Below are 20,090 nucleotides of genomic sequence, written 5' to 3' on the forward strand. Positions count from 1 at the left end.
ATTTTATAGAATCTAGTTAAACTGCCAAACTGCATCTTCTTTCATAATACTTGATTCATTTTAAATATCAATTAATTTTAATGTTTATTTACTTTAATGTATATTTCAGTTTAAATAATTACATAAAAATATGATACTCAAGATAACTGTATACTCACCAAATTATTTCTTTAGAAGATTTTGCCTTAAGCAATATATTGTCCCTACTATCCATTGTATAAATGGATCAAATTCCTATAGTATAAAACCTGAATAAGACAGCCAGTTTGGTCTAGTGGTTAAGGCACCAGGCTGCAAACTGGAAGACCATGTGTTCAAATCCCACCTTAGCATGGAAGTCAACTGGTTGACGTTAATAAAGGTGGGATACAAATAAATAAATACCAAAATCCAGTAATGGCTCTGGGAATACCTAACAATACAAGGAATAAGTTTAAGTTGTGTGAAGCTAACATTTGTTGTTTTGGAAACCATTAGGGTTTCTATGTATGAGAGAATATATTTCTATGATGAGAGTGACTTCTCAGCTAAACAGTCTGTATTTCATAACCTAGGCTATCAGGTGCAAATTGGCTTATATTAAACCATGTAAAGGAGCCACTGAATGGACTGTCCAATCAAAGAACAGATTTGAACAACTGATTCAGGACAAATGTATACTCTGCTTTGTTACTGGTAAGTATTTCTTTCTCTGCCCAGACAACATTAACTCCTGTCCTGCTCACCATTGAGTTGACTACTGCAAGAAACCTTAGGGCTGATTTTGCAAATCTGAACATTTCACCTTGGCACAAAACTCAGTGTCTAGATTGCCAGTGTAAAATATTGTTACATTGTTATATTGACAGTAGGCTTCCAGACCCTGTTCAAAATGCTGGTTTATTGTCTTTAAATCTGTGTAAACTACAGCATCAGAATACATGAGGAACAGAATTAAATCCATGTTTAAAGTATCTAGAAAAGACCCATGGAGAGTTCCTATTCTTATGAAGTATCTGTCATGATATTCTTTCTGCGCCAACTCAGTAAGCTCAAACTGCCCAAGGAGCTGCTGATTCAGTTCTACAGAGGAATTATTGAGTCTGTCATTTGTACCTCTATAACTGTCTGGTTCGGTTCTGCAACCCAACAAGAAAAACACAGATTTCAGAGGATAATTAGAACTGCAGAAAAAATAATTGCTACCAACTTGCCTTCCATTGAGGACCTGTATACTGCATGAATAAAGAAGAGGGCCGTGAAAATATTTACAGACCCCTCGCATCCTGGACATAAACTGTTTCAACTCCTACCCTCAAAACGACGCTATAGAGCACTGCACACCAGAACAACTAGACACAAGAACAGTTTTTTCCCGAAGGCCATCACTCTGCTAAACAAATAATTCCATCAACACTGTCAAACTATTTACTGAATCTGCACTACTATTAATCGTCTCATCGTTCCCATCACCAATCTCTTTCCACTTATGACTGTATGACTATAACTTTTTGCTGGCAATCCTTATGATTTATATTGATATATTGACCATCAATTGTTTTGTAAATGTTGTACCTTGATGAACGTATCTTTTCTTTTATGTACACTGAGAGCATATGTATCAAGACAAATTCCTTGTGTGTCCAATCACACTTGGCCAATAAAATTCTATTCTATTCTATGATTGTCACCCTATGGAATACACTCAAATGAGAGATAATTGGCCCTATTTTTCTCAATTACTGCAAGCAGGTCAATGTTACAGGTAGTCCTTGTTTAGTAACCACATTGACCACATTTGATTTTCTGCCCTGTCCTGCTATCCAAAGGTCATAATTTTTTTTCATTACCATCTACTACTACTAGTAGTAGTAAGAACTACTCTGTTTTGAGTCTTCAGTTGATTTGGGGTATTATCATTGGAAGTATGATTACATGGATGTTTTAACTATCTTCTTACATTTGTTCTTTAATACTGCTGCTTTTCTGTTATTCATGATACAAATGAAAATACTTTCAGTTAAATACCTGTAGGTTAACAATTAAATGATCAAAGATCAGTTGTTTACTCTGTTCTTGTTTGAAGGAGACAGTCCCCTGATGGGTCATTCTTCCTAATAGTTTTATGAAAATCATATTTGCAGGAGGTTTATAAGTTCTGCTATAATTTCCACTTTCTTGCTAAGTTATCTGTTTGGAAGCTGTTAGGTAGTCATATATATCTAAACAGCAGTGCAGGAAGAACTCGTCCATTACCCAGTTCACTTAATATATATCAATTAATTTGGTTGGAATCACTTGAAGTTCAGGCTTAAAAGATGTTGGGTGATTATAGGACATAATGTTATTTTCATAGTTATTTTCTCTGAAGCCACGATTAGGTGGGTTCACACAATATCAAGCAACAAAACACTGCTTATAAAACACTTTAAACCAAAACAAAAACATATTATAACATAGAGAAAAATATTCATGTTCTTAATTTGGAATAGCAAATAGTTGAATCATTAGATAATTTTTTTCCTCAAAATTCAGCAGATTTGAATGTATTTTCCTCTCTTTGTAGAAAAATCTGAAGATAACGTGCTATCTGTTGAGCTCTATCAAAGTGTATGTGTGTCCCCAAAGCAATCGGGCAGTGTGAACAATCTTTTAGTTAAAGAGGGCTTAGCATCTTACATAGCAGGGTAAGTATGCTTGTTAGCGTGTCATAGCAACTGTATTGAGTTTGTACAATATTTCAGCATATTTCTCTATATGCAACTTCGAGGTAATTAGTATACATAGTAATTACTGTGGACATGTTTCAGCTTTTTTGTTACTGGTAGTAGGTGTATGCCAATATAAATGAAATTGATTTTCTTTTTATAGTAATAACAAAGTGATTGTTACACCATATAATGAAAAATGGGATCCTGATATGGAGGATATATTCAAAGCAGAGAAATCTTTATTAAAACTTGAGATTGAAGACTTGCCACAGATGGAAGATTTGGTTTTGGAAAGTAATAAAGAATTGCAAGTGCAAATTAATCACATTGTATCTCCTAGCAAGATATTTGTGCATTTTATGTTATCAGAAAAAATTCTAAAAAGGTAAGGGAGCAATTTGGTGCCACAAAATGTATTTTTGATGAAAACATATAAAGACTCAATCATTGTGCCTTGTTTTCATCTCTAGAACAGATTAGTTTGATTGGCAGGGACTTTAATAGTAAAGAATAACAATTGTACACTTTTTCACAGATTTGCAAAATTAATTTTTAGAATCGTTTTGAAAATCTAGATTGATGATATGATTCACTTTTTGAAACTTTAGGTTACAGGAAAAGATGATTGCTACTTACTTTGAAATGGAGAATAAAGCAGTTAAGTGGGAAGTTGATATGAATTGTGCTGCTTATATGTGTGAAAAAAATCAATGGCAAAGAGGCCAGATCATCAGGATTGTTTCTGAAAAAGTTGTAGAGGTAAATAATTTTAAGAAGTTGTTTCAGATGCAAAACAATTCCTTATAACTGGAAGGAATTCATCAGTAAGTATGTTTTGCAGCATAGTTTTACCCTGGTCTAATCTTAATTTGTTAACTATTTGTTGAGCAGACAAAAATTAATGTGGCTAATGATCATTATTAACTATTGTTTGAATCTATTAATTATTGAATCAAACTAACCACATTCTGGCTTAATATGGCATGTGAATGAGATATTGGTTTATAGAACAGCTTGAAGTTAGAAAATACTATAAATGGAATGTACCAGATAACCTCTATCTTCTTCCTTGTTGATGAGCTTTTAATCAGTTGCAAAACTGTTGGACTTAGAAAGCTCTGAATGAAGAAGTCTATATGACAAAAATCTGGTTGCATTGTGAATCTTGAAAAAAGAGTAAATAAGTTGGAAGGGACTTGGAAGTCTTCTAATCCAACTCCCTGCTCAAGCAGGAAATCCTATACCATTTCAGACAAATGGCTGTCCAGTCTCTTCTTGAAAACCTCTAGTGATGGAACAGCCACAATTTTTGGTGACAAGCCATTCCACTTGTTAATTGTTCTCAATATCAGAAAATTTCTCCTTAATTCTGGGTTGGATCTCTGCTTGATAACTTTCCATCCATTCATTACTTCTTGTCCTGCTTTGGATAATAGGTTGACCACCTCCCTTTCCTTTGTAACAACTCCTTATTTATTTTATTTTTTTATTTATTTTATTTTGTCACAACAATATATATAAGCATCACATAAAAAGATTATATAGTATATAAACATATATATGAGTCTTAGATATAAGAAGACTGCTACCAGGTTATCCCAGTTAGACTAAAATCCAAGAGTATAATAAATAAAGGTGATTTATATACCTTTATGTATCTTAAAATTAATGCCACAAAAATCATTTTTTATTGATATGTATGGCTGCCCATTTCACCTACTGTACATCACTCTGAGCAGCATATTGTCTTTAAGTTGTCATAGAACTCTTCAGTTTGGCAATAAAATATCTGAAAAATGAAATTAAAATATATACCTAAATAATCAAGTATAATATGTTTTGCTTCCTTTGGCTTTGGTCTTTTGTAAAAAGTCAACATTAAAAATTAGAAATTAAAAGAAGTCCAAAATAATAAATATTCTCTAACATAGTTTAATGTGCCATTTTTTAATTAATGTGCTGTTTATGTTAAGCTAGTAATCATGTGTTGTTGCAGTATTGAGAATAAGGTGAAGATGTAATAATAAAAAGAATGGGTTAATTGATTCAGAATTAGTAAACAACAGAAAACTCACATTATCTAATTTTTTGTTGAATGTTTCTTTTGCAGGTATTCCTTATTGATTTAGGCATAGTCAAAACTATGGATATTACCTGCCTAAGAGAACTTGAACAGGATCTGAAGACTATCAGACCACTTGCAGTAGAGTGCTCATTAACAAATATAAGGTAAATTATTGCAGTAAACTACTACACAATACTACTTATTACAGTAAACTACTACAAGCCCATGTAGATTAAGCCAAACCAAAGCTAAAATAAAAATCTGCTTGCAGAGCAGAATTCTGTATGGTAAGAGATGTATAATTTTACTATTATACTACCTCAGATAACAGTGGCAATTGGGACCAAAATTTCCCTCACCAAGTGGTGCAAACTTAAAGTGTGATGTCACTTTAAGTGACATCACACTTTATTCCTTAGCAACAGCAATCCCGCAGTTCCCATTGTTGTTGTTAACTGAATCCCACCTGTCATTAGGCGAGCATTTATCCAAATCCAACTACTCCTGGCACGATTCCTTCTAGTTCTGAGACTTCGTAAGAAAAGGGACTGCCTCCTCTTAAAGTCCCCCTAACCACCTATTTTCCCCCATCACTGCTCTTTTGGATGTCCTGTATAACAGCATCCTCAGCGGTGGTGGCAACTCTGGAGCTAAAGTAGAGTCTGGGACCTTTAGTATTCTCCACAGCCACTATCCCTGGGCCTCTACTTTAGCCACTGTTGCTGTGTGCCTCTCAAGTCCTCTGCCATGGCCAGCTAACCCAGAGCCACAGCGTAAAGTCCCAGGTATGCCACCTCGGCTGACCCTCACCCTCTTCTCCCACTTGCTGCTTCCTTGCCTCTGTTTCAGCCCCAGCTCTCTTTTCTGAACTGAAGAGTGCCACTATGCAGGGCAGTCAAAAGCTGGGTAGGGGAGTTAGACAGGTGAGGAAGTTGCAGCATTCCCAGGTCATAAGTGCAGGCAGGCTGCCAGGTAGCTGAATTTTGATGACGTGACTATGGGGAGTGCTGCAACAGTTATAACTGCGTCAACTCCCCGACCTCCGGACCTTTCGCTGCGAGCTGAAGACTCTTCTGTTCCATCGCGCAGGGCTAGCTTAAATGTAGTCTTTTAAACGGGGTTTTATTCTTATTTTAGTTTTTTAGGCCATAAATTGAATCAGTTTTTTATATTGTTCTTAATTTGTATTATATGTATTTTTACTGGCTGTGAACCGCCCTGAGTCCTCTGGAGAAGGGCGGTATACAAATCAAATCAAATCAAATCAAATCAAATCAAATCAAATAAATAAATAAATAATAACTTCAAGGGCCTGGTGTAAGTACCATTTGTTCAGTACTGTCATAACTTCAGTTGTTAAACAGATTGCCACCTGCATAACAATATTCCCCCTCTGTCCACAACATTTCATTCTAGACCATCTGGTGGGACTGAACAGTGGACGGCAACTGCTTGTGACGTTCTTAAGTCTTATTTAACTGGAGCTGTTGTAAACTTAATAATACAGGTTTGTACTGGCAAATGTTCAATTTTTTAGTGGAGATTTTATTTCAGGAACCGTTATTCAACTGAAAGTATAAGATATATCACATGATACTGAACATTGTATGTTATGCATTCAAGGTTTAATGGATACCCTTCCCCTCAGTTTTCTGTAAATCAGGATTTTAGTATATTTGCTATTTGTTCAGCAAAATCAACATTAAGGCTAATTTTTTATACCAAGCCATGATATTCTTTTTAGCTAATGCCTATGATATGTTGGTGGTCTGTAACAAACTATTTAAAATTGGAAGATAATACAGTAAACTTCAGAGTTTTGTAACTATTTAAGATGGTTTAAATGAGGGAATTTTGAGCCAATACCTGCATTTTGCTTTTCATTTTGCCAAGTACTATCCTCCAAAAAATGAGTGAACCCAGGACAAACTGATTTACCAAGGTTATTATCAATATTATTGTTAATATTATTTGCCACATATTTGTTTCTCTGTTCATCATATTAAAACATTTAAAACATTTGATTTAGTAGCAGAATTTGATTTTGATTTTGGTAGCACCTGCAGGACAGGTAGCACACTGAGAAAGTCTTTCCCGAGGCCTGATAACCCCCCAGTTGTGGCTGGATCCATGCTTCCCTTTTCGTTGCCCTTACAGCTGAGAAGTGAATTATCATCTTAGTGTCAAGCTGGTTCCAAAGCTGGATCTGCCCATCATACTAAGCCAGGTCTGTTCGAGGCAGTGGCTTGTTGGAGAAATTTGATTTCAGCCCCTGAAGCTCCCTAGGGCAGTCCTTTTCTCTTATCTCATCCTACCACATAGGGATGATGTTATAGGGGAAAAGAGGAGGAGGAAGGGCTGCACAACACTGCCTTTTGCTGCAAGGTGGAATGTAAATCAAATAAGCCAGCCATTGTGGTTTATTTCCATATACAAAACTGTCCCTCTCGCGGGTAGTTTTTTGACTCCTGCCTTGGGCAGAAGGTTGGACTAGAAGACCTCCAGGTTCCCTTCCAGCCTTACAATTCTATAATTCTATTTGGAGAAGCCACCCACAGTTCTAGGAGTGGAAGATAATCTTAGCATTTCAGGTTGCACATTTCTGGTTTAAATCTTACTTGTTGATGAGGGCAAGCATCTTAAAATGAAAATATTTTCTTTTACATATGTTCTCAATTTTTTTTTGAAATCTCATATTTGTGTCCCATTTATAAATCTGCTTTTCAATTAAAACATGTTTTTTAATTTTAAAAGTTTGTGTTTTTACTACTGTTGTTCTGTGTACAGTCTAAGGTGTCCCAAATTCCAGAATAAGTACCTAAATTTTGTCACTGTGTGGATGTACTATGTCTGAAAACTTGGATGTTTGAAATATTTGGAAATTAGGTAGCTGCACATTTTCTTTTTCAATGAATAATTGATTTTTACCCCTAAACATTCTTAATTATCCCAGGATACCAACTTGTCACCTTTGCCTGTAAAAATATTTCGCAAACATGAACAACACTGTACTGATGTCTCAGAATACATGATTCAAGAAGGCTTAGCACTTAGAAAAAGGTATATATATATATATTTTAAAGTGAATAGTGGTTATTCATTTTCAAATGTATTTAAAATAGTTGTTTTCTATATAAAATTAATGCTTTAATTTCATCTGTAATTTACTCAATTATAAATCAACAAAAAGATGTGTAGTGTTAATTCGGAATGGGACAGCTCGCTGCAGCAACTCGCTGCGGACAATTTGCCGCAGCCAACTTGCCATGGGACAACTCACTATGGGACAATTCAACAATTTAATGTATGTATTTAAAGTAGTTAAAAATTATTTTGAGTTTTGTCGTTCACATTTCATTTTGTCCCTCCTTTGACATCCTTTCTTTAATGAGTCTATTCCACTATTTCTTCAATATTAGTGTAACTCTTGTCCCGCAGTGAGTTGTTTTGTGGTGAGTTGTCCTGTGGTGAGTTGGCCATGGCAAGTTGGCTGCAGGTGCAATATTTAACGGGAGTATTGATTTTGTAAAATTTGCTGACATATATTCTGTTGAATCCTAATAGAGCTCCTAAAATTGATCCAAATCAAGCTTCCTCTGACGAACTACAAAAGAATGTGGACATAAACAAGCTGGTTTCAGAAAAAGAAAGTCCTTCTAAACTAGAAAAGCATTTTGGCCCTTCAGATACTGACAGTAAGCAACAAGAACTGAAAATGTCAGTGGCTAAGCCTCTAGTGGTTGAGGCCTATAAACCACCAGCTCTTCCCACCGTGGATTGCTTCAGTGCTGTGGTTAGCTGTGTTTCAGATAATGGAACAATTTATGTGATTCCCGCCTCACAAGGTAAAGCAAAAAATACATTTGTACAATTATGATAGGTGTTAACATAATTTCAAAGAAATGTATATAAATGTTAACAGACAATCAAGTCAAAAATGACTCTTTGTGACAACAGAATTCACTGCAGTTTTTTCTACATTTTTCAGGACCTTTCCAGAACCTTCTTTTTAGGATATATGGAGACAATGACTAGCCCAAAGATACCCAACTGGCTTCTGTGCCAAAGGCAGGACTAGAACTCATGGATTTCCAGTTTCAATCTAGCACTTTAACCACTAGGCCACACTGACTCTCTGTAATTGGAGTAAGGGCATTGAAGTGCAGCAACATAATCATTCAGTTATATATAGCTGTATTTAAAAAAAAATGTTTGGAGAGATTCTCATACCAAATGTGTAAAGAATATAAGTGACTGACTTCATAGACTATTGTGAGAAGGAATGATTTGCTCAAACACACAGCCCCTATTTTTCATTTATTTGAGCATAGAAAAATAGTATTTATTCATGTTTCTGTGTAATACTAACCGAGTTTCTATTGAATTCAATGCAACCTGAATTCACTGATATTTCATAAAGTTCTATATAGAAAGAGATATAGATAATATATATATAATTAATAATTCTTTTAAAATAATTTAAAATATAATATAATAACTAGTAACAATAATAACCATCTTGAGTGCAATCCTAAAACATTTGGAATGCCCTTTGAACACCATCAATGACAAAATCATCTTTAGTCAGTTGCAAAAAGCATGTCTATTTGGAACAGCTTACATCTACAACCAAATTTCTAACAGCATCTGCCTATCCCAGATCTTTGAGAAGAACTCAATAAGTAGATAAAAATACCAAATACAGTTTAAATATCTTGCTGACTGTGCAACCTGGTATAAATAATATATTAAATTTACATACTGCCCAATTCCCAGCAACTCTAGAAGTTTACTTCGTTGTTTTTAATAAATAAGAATCAAGATGACAGAAATGACAAAACTGGACAAGAACAAAGAAAAAAACAACTACTACAATCTAAAGAGGGCTTTGGTTGCCCTTTTCAAAAACTCGGGTTAAAATATTTGTTTATTTGTACAAGTATTTGTACAAGTATTTGTAACCTGAAATTCTGGACATGCACATGTTCCTTTACCGTCCACCTCATTCATTCATTCATTCAATTTCTGTAATTGCCCATCTCAATCAATATCGGAGGCATGAAAATATATTTGTCATAGTAGCAATAAATTGGTTATGGACAGGGGAGGTATTGACTTAACTTAACTACCGGTTTGCAAATGTGAGCAACCACCTCTGCATGCACAACATCCGTCCATGCGCAAGACCTTCTGCACATGCGCAGAGCATAAAAAAAAGGACCGGGTAGAACCGGCAGAATCCCACCACTGATTATGGAAATAAATATTATGACTAGCACTATCGTATCTTTATGCATTGCTGCTGCTCTTCCTGTAGTTCGGCAGTCTCCAACCTTTCTGGCACCAGGGACCACTTTCAGATAGTTTCGTGACCAATCTAGATGATGAAGCTTTGCCTTCTTGCTCATCGCTTGTTGGCTCAGTTCTTAACAGGCTATGGGCCAGTACTGGTCTGTGGCCCGGAGGTTGGTGACCCCTACTGTAGCACTTTAATTCTCTGCTAGATTCATTGCTCTAGAAAACTAATCTATGCATGTATGCATATTATATGTTTTAGCAGTGTCATATATGCAGTTATATATTGAATTGTTAAAAGTATTGGAGAAAAGGAACATTGCTGATGATGATCAGCCTGGGAGACCAAAATTGGAGAATATACAACAGTGGCAAAATTGATGGTATATATCCATAATAGGAGTTGAGCCAAATTGAAGCAGGAGTGGCTCTCTTTCATACGAGACAATACACAGCAAGGCAAATTGAGACAGTTGGAATATGGTTTCTAGAAAAAGTTATGAGACAAGTTAGAAATAATAGATGAAAACATTTAAAAAGAACCTATCAATAATCCTTCATGATCAGTGTAAAGTAGAAATATTTAAATTGCACTTAGTAGCTAGGGACACACAGGGAAGGGAAGATATCTATATATCACTAGAAAGTTTTTCCACAATGCTTTTTATTCATAGTGGGGGGGGAGGGGGAGGTTGCACCCATTTATATTTTTCCCTGTGTATTGCATTGTCTTTTTTTAAAAAAAATACTTTTTATTAAAGTTTTACAAAGGACATAAAAACCAACACAAATTAATTTAAAAAAAGCAGAAAAGAGAGAAAATAAAAGACAAAAGTGCAGAAAGAAAGAAGAAACGTTCAATTTCCTTTGCAGCAAATATAAGTACAATTACAAAGTTTTCTCTTACTCTAAAATTACAAAAGAAAGCTCACTCTTTTCTATTATCCAGCCTTTTTAAAATCAGAAACCATGAATCATAGATGCATTTTTTTCCATTTTACACAAAAAGTCTATAATGTGTTTCCAATCAGCCATAAATAGAGAGACTGTTTTTTCCTCTAAAAAAAGATGTTAATTCAGCCATCTCTGAGAGTTCCACCAGCTTCACCAACCATTCTTCCATTGTGGGTATTACCATAATTATCCACTTTTGAACATATAATAATCTCACTGTAATCACAATATATAAAACGGTTCCTACATTTTTCTAGCTACTTATCCATTCAGCCCTAAAGAAAAATCTTTTATTTCAATTGAATTTTAACCTTTAAAATTTTCAGAATTAATATATGTATTTAAATCCATTTTTTTTAGTTTTTTTACATATCAAAGCAAGGTAAAATATCTTCTGATGTTCATATTTCAAACACTGTATGCAAAGATAATATTGTATTATCTTAAAAAAAACAACAAATTGTTAAGAGAGATAATAACCTTAACACCATTTGCTTGAATTTTTCCTAGAGCAAAAGTTAAATGAGTTAATGTGTGATATACAAGATAATGTCAAAGGTTTAGGCCTTCTGAAACCCTATAACTGGAAAAGTGGAGATGCTTGTGTTGTAAGAGCAGCAGATACAATGTGGTACCGAGGTGAAGTTAAAGAGGTTGGCGCTGGCATTGTAAGGGTAAGATTGATGTTTTTAAGAACATTCTGGTTTTCACAACTGTTGGTTTTTTTTGTGTGTTTTTGTTAAAATGAAGGCAGTATTGTCTATGGAGATTCTCAGTCAGTTCAGGTCATGGTTATTTCAAAGGTGTTTTTTTTTTCAAAAGACAACTGGACTTCCTTTGTTTTTCCTTGAAGATTTTTTGCTTCTTATACCACACCACCTATCTCCTGTTTACAACACAGTAGTCCTTTCAGCAGCTCCAAGAAGATTCCACACCCATTTGCACTACTCAGGTGACCCTGAGGGCACAGATAAACCACCGAGTGGCTTCAGCAACTTCAGAAAGAGTACTAACGACCAGATGACTGCAAGGAATATAAAACCTTCCAACTTCCACTGTTCAGTCAGAACTGAAGAAGCTTATTGGATGAGAAGCAAAACATCTTCAAAGCATAAAAAAGTCTAGCTGCCTGGTGAAGACAGTCCTATAAAAGTATATTACTTTGTTATAAAAGTATAGTCCTTTCAGTATACTTCCTAGTATCTATTGAACAGCTAGTAGATGCTTGAAAAGATGAGATTTCTGCTGTTTTATGTGAGGGATAATATTTGTGAAGTTAAGAATAGGTTCATAAAATGAACACCAAAACTATATGACAGGAAATAGGTTGTGCAGCCTTTTTGTGCATTTGTGCATGAGAAAAGTTTTTTCAAAAAGAATTACATCATGGAATGTAAATACTGATGTACTTGTTCTTGTGTATTGTTTCTTTTCATAGGTACATTATGTGGACTATGGATATACTGAAAAAATTCCTCCATGCCATCTGTACCCCACTGTTCTTTACGCTGAGATACCTCCATTTTCTATACCATGTCATCTGTATAAAACTGTACCAGTAAGTTAAATGATTTGAACATAATGCATTTCTACAAGACAATGTATGAAAATGTACAAATAATTTACCTGCATGATGCAGTGTACCAGTAATTGTATCAGTATTGTAGTTCATACCTATCATCAGCAGAATTGGGCATATATTCCTTTTTTCTCTTTCCACATTGAGAGAAGTGTTAGATACATATTACACTCTTTAATGATAAAATGTTTTGGGAATTTTAAAGTTTTCCAAGGTTCATTTTCCATAGAAGTAGACTACTAGATAGTGGTAGGCTTTAAATGCATACAAGCTGTATGTTAGATGAAAGTGTTCAATGTTAATGAACCCTAGTTCATTAACCTTAGAATGCAGTATTGCAGGTTAAACTCTGCCCATAGCCAGGAGTTTTATCCTGATGGGGCTCAAGGTTGACTCGGCCTTTTCTCCTTCCAGGATGAGTAAAATGAGGACCCAGATCGTTGTGGGCAATATGCTGACATTGTAAACTGCCTAGAGAATGCTGTAAAGCACTATGGGATGGTATATAAGTGTTATTGCTATTGCTAATGCTAACTCTCTAACACAGGGGTGTCAAACTCAAGGCTCGTGGACCGAATCCAGACCACAGGGTGCTAGATCTGGCCTGTGGAGTCGCCCTGGAAACAAGAAAGGACTGGGCCTCTGCCAGAGTGGCCCTCTCAAGCTCTGTTTTCACTGGCAGAGAGTTGCAGGAGGCTGTCACAGCTGAAAATGGAGAGCAGGAGCCTGTTTTCACTGGCAGAACACTCGGGTCACCACAGGTGCCCTGATGAGTGACGTCAAGCTGACTACGCCCACCCCGGCCACGCTCACCACCACCCCGAAGTCAAACACAACCCTGATGCGGCCCTCAATGAAATTGAGTTTGACATCCCTGCTCTAGCATGTTCCTGGGCCCCAGCTTATTTCTAGGGCAATGTAAAATACCAGTTTTCATTCTAGTTCCAAAACAAATCGCCTACCTCCTCCCTATGCATATGCTTGTCTCTTCTAGTAAAGCGAAGAAAATTAAATCTTCTAAGCTGTCACAGAGTGAAAGCAGCGCACTTGTACATATTTCCCTCTGTATTAAGTGTTTTAATATTCTCTGGGTTATTTAAATTCTATTAAGTGACCAGAACACTTTAGTAAGATTGTAAAGTCAAGACCTATCTCCAGGCTTGATTTGCCTGAATGCCCTGGGTGGAACCAGATAATTTTCAATGAAGGAAAAATGAAATGTGCTGAAAGGTGATGCTTTGTGTAGAACAGTTCCTACAACATACAGTACACAAAAATAAGGAAAGGGTGTGATTTTATTGTAAGGAAAAGAGAGACTTGGGTTTATCTGATTGAAAGTAGGAAACAGAGACCAAGAATTCGGTGGAGAAAAATGGGTTTTGATTTGGGGGAAGCAGCCTGGATATTAAGGCTCAAGTAGAGATAACAGGAGAAACAAGGAAAAAGTGTGGATATGTTGGCTATTGGATGAGTTATGAATGTGCTAAAGAACAAATGATACGCTGAGGATGTGGAATGAAAAATAATGGTGTGAATGAAGAGATATTACTGAAGAAAAAAATCAAAAGTTTGTATTTAGAGTCAGGTTCTACTCCAGAGGTGGGTTCTACTTATCTTTACTACCGGTTTGCAGTGGGATCACGTGCACGCATTCACTTGCTTCTGCGCATGCGCAGAAGCTTCCTGATGACATCAGGGTCGGTGGGCAGAGCCTTCCCTCCTGGTTTTACTACCATTTCACAAGAACCGGTCCGAACCGGGGGCAACCCACCACTGTTCCCCTTCTTCGTCTTGCTCAGATTCTTGGTAAACTATTGCTATGTAGCCCCAAAAGTTTTCCCTTTCTATGAAATGTAAGTAGTTGTACCTTATAGGAGCTGATTTGTAATAACATCTAAGACAATGCTTTGAAATTCCAACTGGCTCCAAAGATTGTTTTCCAATATTTGCCTTTTTGAGACATTCTAGCTCCAGCATAAGAGCAACTCTCCATTGCCTTTTTCAAGTCTTAGAAACTATACCAGATGTTAATTCCAATTGTTACCTAAGCCTTCCATCAACCGAAGCCTTAAGTAACAGTTGGAATTAAAAATATTGCATGGGACCATTTTGGCCAACTCAGTAGCTCATAAGATTCTTCTTTAGGAAATCACAAAAGGTAGGGCTATTCACATGAAACATCTTGGTATGTAATGAAAAAAATGCAGTTGTGCTTACCCTCTGCTTTTGGGTGAACTGGAACTTGATCATTTTCTACTTCATGACAATTCTTTCTCCAGATTAGCTAGTCTTTTGAATGGAGTTTTTGGATCAGTGGCCTTTCATAGTTGGATTATTGGTTGATGTATTTTTCCTCATGATCATTTAGGTTGGCAACATGTGGCAGCATGATGCAGTTGAATTGCTTAAAGAACTACTTACAAGAAGATCTGTTAAAATACGCATAATGGTATGTCTAAATACTGTATCTTTTATTCATTATTTCAGTCAGATTCTACTCTTACCAAGGGCTTGAGGGGAAGCTAAAAGTAAACACAAAAGCAATCCCCTTAATCAAAAATAAATAAATTTAACCAATAAAATAAAATAAGTACAATACCAGTATTGCACAGAAAGAAAATTCACCAAAAAAACCACACACACCTATCAAATAAGGTCTGTAATAAGGCCTACCTTATCTAATAATGATTAATAAGGATAATCTGCAAAGCTTTACTGAAATCCTATTGGGTGAGGAGGAGGAGATCCCCCTTTCAAAAATAAGCTTCCTGGGTTTCGGATATGATACCAGCCAAAATACTGGGAGGGGAGTGTAGCCATTGTTGTCGAGAAATCTCTGGTGACTACCAGCTTTGCTGCTCTACAAATAACCACATATGAGATTCTGTGAAGTTGGACCTTAAGAATCAGATGGGTTTGCTGCTTGTGTATGTGCCTCCATATGCTTAATTCTGTGACAGATTGGCAGTGATATTCACCAGGCTTACGGCCACCGTTATCAAAAGCCTGATTCAAAGTTTTGGAGGGCTATATGTTCTGCAATGTTAGTTCTGATTTTTTTACACCAATCATATGATCTGAAGTTGAGGGATAGCTCTTAGATGTTGTTATTAGACCCTGGTCATAGAGAGATCGCTCCCTGTTTGTCATGGAGTTATCTGTAAGAAGGAGCAATTTGTTCAGTCTGCTCCAAAATAGATCCAGCAGGAAGACTAGGATTCAACACAATCATAGCATGACTGAATGGCTGTAGATTTAAAGATCTGGAGATCTTCTGTCATTCATTCTGGAAGAGATTGTACCCTCATGGACAGAGTTGATGGGTAATCTAGGGGTTTTCCAAATAAAAGTTCAAGTCTTTTAATCACTTCAAAAACGTGATAGTTTTAATTCATCATCTGAAACCCGAAGGAAGGAGAAGATCATATTCGTCATAGGGAGCCAAAGTATGGAAAGTGTCAGTCAAAAATTCCTGCTTCCAAGGTATCATAAGATGGCATTTTCACGGAGACAAGACTAGGAAGGAATTGACCTTATTTTCTAGTAATTGTATTGGAGGGACAAATACATTCACTTGAGGCATTAAAAAAAAAGTAAAAAGAATGTAGCTTCCCATTCTTTTTTCTTGATGAGTTCCGCATGATTTAGTACAGAACCACACAGGGCCTTAAAAATGACAACCATTGTAAAAAGCCCTGAGGCGGTCTACAAAGTCGAGGTGTCATTCTCTTTTCCTCCATCAACACCGACAGAATTGAAGAACATTGCTCTTCACTCCGATTCTGTAGAGTGGTCCAGAAGTATTGAAAACCTCTGAGCGACTAAAGATGTCCAGGAAGGTTGTGTTCCCTGATCCCAGCTTCTCCAGAGGTTGTCTACAAGTGCAACCAATGCAGTTTTTGGGATGCATCCTTTCCTGCCAAGAGTCCATTTTGCGCTGTGCACATGTAAATATGGAATGTGCTTCTTTAACAAAAGTAATTTCTTTTGGGGTTGATGATACATCTTGTCATGTGTGAGCATTATAGCAAGTATCTCAAATTACAACAGGCTTTCAGCCGTAAACACATGCCTGTTTTTAGAGCTGCTTTTAGTAGCAGATGGGATGATAGTAATGAGTTTGTTAATCTTTCAACAGGAACAGTCAAATCCTCCTTGGGGAAAAGTGTCTGTCAAACTCTGGTTTTCGGGGATGTCACTATCTTATTTCATGGCATTCCATAAACATTGTATTACCGAAGACGATGGTGATTCTGTACCAACATGGGTATTGTTTTTTTTTTCTTTTTTCAATCATTAACAGTTTAACTCAAACATTTCATGCTGAAACAAGTTTCTTGTCCAGGGATATCAAGCATAGTACTGGTTGTGATACTATGGTCTTTGGGGCTTTAGTTAGAAGTTGAGTCAGTATTGAAAATCTTTTAGAAGAGAAAAACTGTTTATAAGTAATAAAAACAATGTTTATCAGTGAGACACGAAAAACACTGATTTAAACTCTTACTGTAGTAAGAGAGTTACCACAATTACTTCCTCTTATATCACCAGTTCTAAGCAGCATTCTTAGATGTAATCTGGAGCTCAAATTGCAGAACTAGTGCATAGACACTGCTTCCCCCAGTATAGCATTTATTCTTTCTTGACAAGGCCGTTGGAGTTTCTAGACAAATTCTTGGCAAAGAATTTGGAGACAAAAAGAGAAAAATGTTTGCTATTGTCAGTTTCTTCTGGGACTGAGTTGCAAATTGAGGAACAACCGGTAAGACAGACTGTACCAATTTCAAGAATCTTATTATGCTGTTACATTTTATCAGTGATTGTTCCCCATTAAATTCAGTGTAATTCCTCTTGCGCTTTTATTTTATTTATTTTATTTTATTTTATTTTATTTTTATACCGCCCTTCTCCCGAAGGACTCAGGGGGGTGTACAGGCAAGATAAAACCAGCAATACAAATATACAAGTTAAAATATCATTTAAAAAACTTATTTAAAATTAGCCTGAAATTAAATTACCATAAACTAAAAACCCCGTTTAAAAATTAATAAAATTTCCCATTAAAAATCCAATTTAGGCCAGCCCCGCGCGAATAAAGAGATGTGTCTTTAGTTCGCGACGGAATGTCCGAAGGTCAGGTATTTGACGTAGACCTGGGGAAGCCTGTTCCAGAGTGTGGGAGCCCCACAGAGAAGGCCCTTCCTGGGGCCGCCAGCCGACATTGTTTGGCGGACGGCACCCTGAGAAGTCCCTCTCTATGGGAGCGTACGGGTCGGTGGGAGGCATGTGGTAACAGCAGGCGGTCCCGTAAGTACCCAGGTCCTAAGCCATGGAGCGCCTTAAAGGTCGTAACCAACACCTTAAAGTGCACTCCCAAGGCCACAGGCAGCCAGTGCAGTCTGCGCAGGAGCGGTGTTACATGGGAGCTACGAGTAGCTCCTCTATCACCCGCGCAGCTGCATTCTGACTAACTGAGCCTCCGAGTGCACTTCAAGGGAGCCCCATGTAGAGAGCATTACAGTAATCCAAGCGAGAGGTAACGAGCGCATGAGTGACTGTGCATAAGGCATCTCGATCAAGGAAGGGGCGCAACTGCCGAACCAGGCGAACCTGGTGGAAGGCCCTCCTCGAGACGGCCGTCAGATGATCTTCAAACGACAGCCGATCATCCAGGAGGACACCTAAGTTGCGCACCCTATCCTTTGGGGCCAATAACTCGCCTCCAACAGCCAGCTGCGGCTGCAGCTGACTGAATCGGGATGCCGGCATCCACAGCCACTCCGTCTTGGAGGGATTAAGCTTGAGCCTGTTTCTCCCCATCCAGACCCGTACGGCTTCCAAACACCGGGACAGCACTTCAACAACTTCATTGGGGTGGCCCGGGGTGGAAAAGTACAGCTGGGTATCATCAGCGTACTGCTGGTATCTCACCCCGAAACCACTGATGATCTCACCCAGCGGCTTCATGTAGATGTTGAACAGCAGGGGCGAGAGAATCGACCCCTGAGGGACCCCACAAGTGAGGCCCCTCGCGGTCGACCTCTGCCCCCCTGTCAACACCGTCTGCGACCGGTCGGAGAGATAGGAGGAGAACCACCGATATACGGTGCCTCCCACTCCCAATCCCCCCAACCGGTGCAGCAGGATACCATGGTCGATGGTATCGAACGCCGCTGAGAGGTCTAATAGGACCAGGGCAGAGGAATAACCCCTGTCCCTAGCCCTCCAGAGATCATCTACCAATGCGACCAAAGCTGTCTCCGTGCTGTATCCGGGTCGGAAGCCGGACTGGAACGGGTCTAGATAGACGTCTTCATCCAGGTATTGGGGTAGCTGTCGCGCCACGGCACTCTCTACAACCTTCGCAACAAAGCGAAGGTTGGAGACTGGACGATAATTACCTAAAATAGCTGGGTCCAGGGAGGGCTTCTTGAGGGGTCTCACCACCGCCTCTTTCAAGGCGGCAGGGAAAACCCCTTCCAACAAAGAAGCGTTGATAATCCTCTGGAGCCAGCCTCGTGTCACCGCCTGAGTGGCCAGTACCAGCCAGGAAGGACACGGGTCCAGTAAACATGTCGTGCCGTGCAGCCTCCCCAACAACCTGTCGACGTCCTCGGGAGCCACAGGGTCAAACTCATCCCAAATGGGCTCAACAAGACGTGCCTCCTCTCCCTCGCTTGGATCATCCCAAATTCGGTCCAGACCGTCCCTCAGCTGAGCGATTTTATCGTATAGATAACCACTAAACTCCTCGGCTCGTCCCTGCAAAGGGTCATCCCGCACCTCCTGATGTAGGAGAGAGCGGGTCACCCGAAACAGGGCGGCCGGGCGGTTATCTGCCGACGCAATGAGGGTGGAGGCATAGGAACGCCTCGCTTCCCTCATTGCCACTAGGTAGGTCCTAGAGTAGGATCTAACTAGTGTCCGATCAGCTTCGGAGCGACTGGACCTCCAGGTGCTCTCCAGGCGTCTTCTCCGGCGTTTCATCTCCCTCAGCCCCTCGGAGAACCAAGGGGCCGGACGAGACCTACGCCGGGTCAGAGGCCGCAAAGGCGCGACACGGTCCAAGGCCCCGGCCGCGGCCTGTTCCCAGGCCACGACCAGTTCCTCAGCCGTGCCGTGGGCCAGTTCCTCAGGGAATGGCCCAAGCTCCGTCAGGAACCTCTCGGGGTCCATCAGGCGCCTGGGACGGAACCACCGTGTAGGTTCCGTCTCCCTGCGGTGGTGAATGGCGGTTCGAAGGTCTAGGCGAAGGAGAAAATGATCCGACCATGACATTGGTTCCGTTACTAAATCATCTAACACCAGATCATTTAACCACTGTCCAGAGATATAAATCAGATCCAGTGTGCCTCCCCCCGTGTGCGTAGGGCCATCATTTACTCGAATCAGGTCCAAGGCCGTCATGGAAGAAGAACTCCCGAGCTGCCGTCGATGACAAGCCAACTGATGGCAGGTTAAAGTCCCCATGACTATAAGTCTGGGGTCTCAACCGCCACAGCAGCGAGTA

The 20,090-nt window shown here is 38.7% G+C and overlaps 1 protein-coding gene across 1 annotated transcript in view; it reads left to right on the forward strand.

Annotated features, from left to right (window-relative positions):
• The window catches only part of RNF17 (ring finger protein 17), a 57,201-nt gene that overhangs the window by 26,057 nt on the left and 11,054 nt on the right, over nucleotides 1–20,090 (forward strand). Inside the window, exons 17-28 of the mRNA XM_058186508.1 lie at nucleotides 555–675; nucleotides 2,546–2,666; nucleotides 2,851–3,075; nucleotides 3,299–3,449; nucleotides 4,801–4,919; nucleotides 6,172–6,262; nucleotides 7,709–7,815; nucleotides 8,320–8,600; nucleotides 11,515–11,678; nucleotides 12,443–12,562; nucleotides 14,952–15,032; nucleotides 16,722–16,850. Of these exons, the coding sequence (XP_058042491.1) occupies nucleotides 555–675; nucleotides 2,546–2,666; nucleotides 2,851–3,075; nucleotides 3,299–3,449; nucleotides 4,801–4,919; nucleotides 6,172–6,262; nucleotides 7,709–7,815; nucleotides 8,320–8,600; nucleotides 11,515–11,678; nucleotides 12,443–12,562; nucleotides 14,952–15,032; nucleotides 16,722–16,850 (1,710 nt within the window). The remainder of the gene's footprint in view (nucleotides 1–554; nucleotides 676–2,545; nucleotides 2,667–2,850; nucleotides 3,076–3,298; nucleotides 3,450–4,800; nucleotides 4,920–6,171; nucleotides 6,263–7,708; nucleotides 7,816–8,319; nucleotides 8,601–11,514; nucleotides 11,679–12,442; nucleotides 12,563–14,951; nucleotides 15,033–16,721; nucleotides 16,851–20,090) is intronic.

This window comes from Ahaetulla prasina, chromosome 5 (assembly GCF_028640845.1).
Source record: "Ahaetulla prasina isolate Xishuangbanna chromosome 5, ASM2864084v1, whole genome shotgun sequence".
NCBI classification, from domain to species: domain Eukaryota; kingdom Metazoa; phylum Chordata; class Lepidosauria; order Squamata; family Colubridae; genus Ahaetulla; species Ahaetulla prasina.